Here is a 6,089-nt window from a genome sequence, read left to right as displayed (position 1 = left end):
AAAAAAAAAAAAAAAAAAGGACAAACATCTGAGCTGCCTTTCCATTCATACATTCATAGGTTAGGGCCCAGGTATGGGTAGCTATGTTTAAAAATTCCCCAGGTGCTTCTATTGTGCAGCCAGAGTTGAGATCCACCATCATCTACCCAGCTGATACTATATAAGAATGACTTGCAGGTTACTAGCAATGACTCAGCAGACCAGGCCCCAGACAGTACATGCTCATGAAGGGAATATTCCTACACTCTAGAAATCTAGGTCTAGGCTATCTGTCAGCACAGCAAGGGGCAAACAAGCATAATGAGTTGCTATAAATTCATGGTATGTGCTATGGTCTGAATGTTTGTGTCCTCCAAAATTCATATGCTGAAACCTAATCCCCAAGGCGATGGTATTAGGAGGGTGGGCCTTTGGGAAATTAGAAGGTCAGGAAGTCAGAGTCCTCATGGATGGGATGGGATGAGTGCCCATATAAAAGAGGCACCCAAGAGCTGCCTTGCCTCTCCCATCATGTGAAGATGCAGGGAGAAAGCATCATGTATGAGCCAGAAAGTGGGCTTTCACTAGACAATGAATCTGCCAGAATCTTGTTCTTGGACTTCCCAGCCTCCAGAACCATAAGCAGTAAATTTCTGTTATTTATGAGCCACTCAGTTTATGGTATTTTGTTATAGTAGCCTGAACAGACTAAGACAGTATCCAGTCTCCTCTGGACCACCCCTGCTCAAAGTACAGCCCGACTGCCAACTGTCTGCCCTTTGACCAGATTTCCTAATTTCCTCTCAGGCCCTGGCCCCATCTCTATCCCTTCATCTGAAATTGTCTCTACTTTACAGAAAAGACTCAGAAGGAGCCTCTGAGGGGCAGCCTCCTGATTCCTATTTTCTCTTTCTGATTCGCATGCTCATCAGATGAGATGAAGTTAGAAAGCCAGTGAGATAATCGAGGTAAGTGAACACAAGCATCTAAGACAGGTGGGTGGAGGCAGGGATGGATGGAACTGTTGCACCCATAGACTCTGTTGGGCTTTGCAGTGGGAAGACTGGGAAGGAGACATGGGGATGATGGTCATGATGATGGCAGTGGTACAGTCATCAGAGACAAGTCAGGGAAAGGGACAGGTCACAAGGGGACGACAATATGTTCACTATCAGAAATGTCTAGTCTGAAGGGCCAGTGAGATGCTGTAATGGCTTCTCCTTTCTTTTTTTTTTTTTTTTTTTTTTTTTTTTCTTTTTTTTTCTGATTGAGATGATTTCTCATTCTGTCACCCAGGCTGGTGTGCAGAGGCATGATCTTGGCTCACTGCAACCTCCACCTCCCAGGTTGAAGTGATTCTGCTGCCTTGGCCTCCCGAATAACTGGGGCTACAGGCACGTGCCATCGCGCATGGCTAATTTTTGTATTTTTAGTAGACACGGGGTTTCAACATGTTGGCCAGAATGGTCTTGAACTTCTGACCTCAAACGGTCTACCTGCCTTTGCCTCCCAAAGTGCTGGGATTACAGGCGTGAGCCACCACACCCAGCCCTTCTTTTTCCTTCTACCCACAGGACTCTGGTCTTGCATACAGCTTTACACACATACATGCCCAATGTTGGACTCTGTGATTTCCTGGTGGCTTGCTACTGTCACTAGGATGTAAAACCTTCTGTTTTCTTTTTCTGTGAATTTCCCAACTTCCTAATTCACAGTTACACCGATACCTTCTCAAAAGGCAAAGAGCAAGGCCCCAGAGGCTTTTGGACGGTAACAGTTACATATAAATCACCGCTAAAGTTAAAATTGGACTAGTAGTTCATAAATGAGGAATATTTGACACACGTATTTATTCATTTTATCCTCACATCTATGCATCTATATTACTCTGCATAATAATTCATTTGTTTAAAATAATGTTTCATTATATTATAGTCATTATTACTAGTCAGTGAAAAAACATTGTGAGTTACGCATTTATCCTTTCCCCTGCAGCCCAACCTCCATCCATAAATTCTCATGAGTATTCTCAGAAAGTCTCATCATACCTGTTTTAACCTTGCAAAAGATTATTCTGCATAATGTAGAGAGAAACGGGCCTCTGATAGAACAGTTAACTAATCTGGGCACATTTTCATTAGCTCAAGTTGAGCGGCATCTGTAGGACGTTTTGCTTACCATCTGGTTTGCAGGCTAGCAATGAACACCTTTGTACAATTCCTCAGACTGTCTGGCAGGGATTGTTAAGATGCCTTCAAGCATTAGGTGGATCACTTTTACATGTAACATGTTCTATCATAGAGACATACACAAAAGATGAATGATTCTTCCAGAATGCATTTTCTTGGAAAGGTATATGGAAAAACGCTGGTGTCATGGATCCTGTGAAGTTACAATTTCATACCTGTGCATGCACTGGAGTTAGGCCAACTTACAAGCTAAGCTGAAGAGGCTGAGGAGGAGGAGTGAGGGCAGGCTGAAGCGCAGGGCCCCCGCCGCGTTGCAGTCCACTTTGGAATTCCTGCAGGAGCACACTTGTACCCTGAGATCTGTGATGTTTGTCATGGGTGGTTTCCCTGAATCTGTCACCATGATGGGCAGGTTGTAGTTTGCTTTGTTCAGATTTTGAAGAAGGCTGACCAGGGCATGTGTATCTGTAAAGGGAAGAAGGATCCTGGTGAGAGAGGATGAGACTTTTTCCAATAAAAGAGTGAGGTTTTGGTGACTAAAATCACACCAAACAGATGTCACATTTTCATTTATAATCATGGGAATGCTTAAATTTAAATTGATTAACATCAAATAAAAATACCAGTTAAGATCCTCAATGGCACCTGCCACATTCCAAGGGTCTGGAAGGCACAAATGGCTGGTGGCTCCTGTAATGAGACAGGATGTTTCCATCATCAGAGTTCTGTGCCTCAGTGCCATCATAATCAATTTCAAGAAGAGCTCCTTTCATGAAGATGACTGAGTACCTAGAATTCCTCCCTGCAAATTTATTACACGAAAAAGCCATCTCGACAAAAAACGTATTCCACATCTAGAAAGCTAAGGTGAAAATCAACCTGCTCTCAATGTGGGCAGGACCCTGATCTGCTGTCATGGAAATGGGTTCCATAGCCTATGTTTTGTGTCTTTAGTTTTTTTTTTGAGACAGGGTCTCCCTCTATTGCCCAGCCTGGAGTGCAGTGGTGTGATCTCGGCTGACTGCAACCTCCACCTCCTGGGTCCAAGCAATTCTCCTGCCTCAGCCTCCTGAGTAGCTGGGATTACAGGCACATACTACCACAATGAGCTAAAGTTTGTACTTTTAGTAGAGATGGGGTTGCACCATATTGGCCAGGCTGGTCTCGAATTCCTGACCTCAGGTAATCTGCCCACCTTGGCCTCCCAAAATGCTGGGATTACAGGTGTGAGCCATTGCACCCAGCCTTGTTTTTTATTTTTTTAATCAGTCATCAGTCTACAGCTCTAGATTTGGGTGGGAACCCTCAACACAGAGACTGGATCTTTAAGCTTCCCCTCCACTTCCCTAATGCCATATGCGGTGGCAATATCCACTGTCACCCAGGCCACTGGGTGACACTTGGCAGTGGCTGCACCAGCTGGCCTCTTGTTCAGCCTTGGGCTAAAGTCACTCAGATGATGAGGGGCAAACATATTTTTTAATGCCCTTTTCTGGGAATAAACAGGACTAGATGCTGAGAAAAAAATGTAGGAGACAACAAAGTAATTTAGAAGGCATTTATCTATTAAGTAAAGCAAGGAGAAAAAAACAAGAGTGTAATGACGTGGAAATAAAAATAGGTGAAGCACGGTCATTACTGGAAGGTGACGGCAGCAGCAATAACTAATGTGATGGTCACCCAGTAAGATGGCAGATTAAATCAAAGAGCATTTTTCTGTCTTCCCTGAGCAGAGGAGAAACTACTTTTTTTAAAAAAACTTTTAAGTTCTGGGGTACATGTGCAGGTTTGTTACACAGGTAAACGTGTGCCATGGTGGTTTGCTGCACCTCTCAACCCATCACGTAGGTATTAAGCCCAGCATGCATTGGCTGTATATCCTGATGTTCACTGCCCTCCTCCACCCCCCACCAAAAAAACTCTTGAATGGGAAAGCTCCAGTTGGACAGAACTGGAGATGCTTATTTAAATTGGTTATATCCATAAAAACCAGCAAATAAAACATTAACCCCTCAAACAAGAGAAGGGCTGTTTTAATAAAAAAATAATCAGTGTAACAGAATTCATTCTTTAAAAAGCAGTAAAATAGACAGGCAAATAGAATCAATAACAAGCAAAAGGCACTAATAAAATAAGATATGAGATAGGGCTATAACAATACTTATGAGATTTTTAAATAGAAAATGTTATGCACAACTGTACAATACATTTGCAAAATCTAATGAAATGGGTAATTCTCTGTCTCCCTCAAAAGTTCTACCACGGATATAAGAAGTGAGAACCCTGACTAGGTCAATAGCAGGGTAAGTTCATTATTGAAGATGTCGTGTCTAATGTCTTTTTTTCCTTTACTTTCCTTTTTCTGTTCTTTGACTTTGTTGGGAGACAAAGTGAACTTAGCAGTTCACATTTGGGGAAGAACGTGGGTGAGATTGCGGATTTAGGGATACTTCATATTAATACATTGGTGTTTCAGTCTTCATAGGGCAAGTGATAGATGTTGGGTTAAGTTTTGAACTCCACCTACCCATATGGAAGGACAGATGGGAGGAGACATTGCTTGCACGTTTCATAAAGGAGAAGGAAGACCCATGGAAGAAGACATCAAAGTCAAGGATGATGGCCAAGGATTTGAAAGAAAAGCCAAGGCCGTCATTAGACTAAGTCAAGTTCGAGGAGGTCTGCAGCATACAATGGAAGGTTAGAGGCTGAAGATTCTTATCCTAGCACTTCTCTTTCCTTTAGTCTTTTATGAAGGCAGGTACACCATGAAAAGTCTCTTGAATGCGCTGGTGAAAGTTAATGTAAACACAGTTCCCTGTCTCTGAGACTGGAGAGACGCTGAGCCAAGAGCTACGTGGGGAGAAGCAGAGACTCCTGTATTTTGAAGGCCTAAGACTGGGCAGGTTGGGCAATATTCTTTGTAAGCTAGTTACAAAGAAAGAATCTGTCGAGTTTAATTAAAAGAAAAAAGCAAGAGAAAGAGGAAGGACAAAGAATCACAGTCTCGTGGCTGAGAACTCTGGAATGGCAGAAATGCAGAAACTACAGATGAGTCAAGAGAAAGTTCACTATTGGGTGATAGGGACACTAAGAGCCTAGATTTCACCACTGTGCATTGTATGTATGTTAGAAGTCTGCAGTTGTACCCCCTAAATATATTACATTTTTAAATAAAGAATACTGGAGTTATAGTATATAGTATATACAGTAGACAGGATAGGGTATACAACACAGGGCGTACAGTATAGAAAAGATCAGAGAGGAAGCAGAAGAGAAAATGTCTATGTTTGCTTTTGTAAGAAACAGCATTCAATATTTTTATAAATTGCATTTGTTCGCTGGTGGGAAAATTATCAGTGTTTATAATATGTCAATAACTTAAAATGAAACAAATGAGAATACATGAGAGAGTAGTAGAGAAAGAGCATTTTGGGAAAGAGAAACTAAACTGAAAGCTGGAAGAATAAAGAGGGAATGCTTTAACCAGACTTACTGTTGATCTTGGAGATCTTCCAGACTTTATCAGGAACGGTTTGTTTGTGGATTTCAAATTTGAAAGGATCCGTATTTGGGTGAAGATCCTTATCTGATGCTCCCAAAATGACCACACTGAGGTTTTTGGCATCATCACAGACTTCAGCTACTGTGGGGTAAATGAAGGGGGCATTGTCGTTCACGTCCTCCAGGGTTATCAGCAAAGTCCCAGTGCCCGTAGCAGGAGGGTTGCCTGTGAGAAAAAGGGAAGATGTTGATATGCAACTGGTATATTTGAGAGCAATTTACCATAGTACTTTATATGTTGTAAACTTAGTACACTTTACCATTATTTTATTTTATTTTTTTTTGAGACGGAGTTTCGCTCTTGTTACCCAGGCTGGAGTGCAATGGCGCGATCTCGGCTCACCGCAACCTCCGCCT

General features: G+C 42.2%; 1 protein-coding gene across 2 annotated transcripts in view; it reads right to left on the bottom strand.

The window, feature by feature from the left end:
• Positions 1 to 6,089, bottom strand: part of CDH13 (cadherin 13) — a 1,196,315-nt gene that overhangs the window by 9,326 nt on the left and 1,180,900 nt on the right. Inside the window, exons 12-13 of one of the 2 annotated variants that reach the window (XM_017543720.2) lie at positions 5,665 to 5,898; positions 2,384 to 2,633 (exon numbers count right to left, since the gene is read on the bottom strand). In XM_017543720.2, the coding sequence (XP_017399209.1) occupies positions 2,401 to 2,633; positions 5,665 to 5,898 (467 nt within the window). In that variant the 3' untranslated portion in view covers positions 2,384 to 2,400. The remainder of the gene's footprint in view (positions 1 to 2,383; positions 2,634 to 5,664; positions 5,899 to 6,089) is intronic. The other variant, XM_017543721.2, reaches the window with a different exon arrangement.

Source organism: Cebus imitator, unplaced genomic scaffold (genome assembly GCF_001604975.1).
Source record: "Cebus imitator isolate Cc_AM_T3 unplaced genomic scaffold, Cebus_imitator-1.0 Scaffold159, whole genome shotgun sequence".
Classification (NCBI taxonomy): Eukaryota; Metazoa; Chordata; class Mammalia; order Primates; family Cebidae; genus Cebus; species Cebus imitator.
The sequence above is the reverse complement of the archived record's forward strand: the minus strand, read 5'-3'. Positions and strand labels throughout refer to the sequence as shown.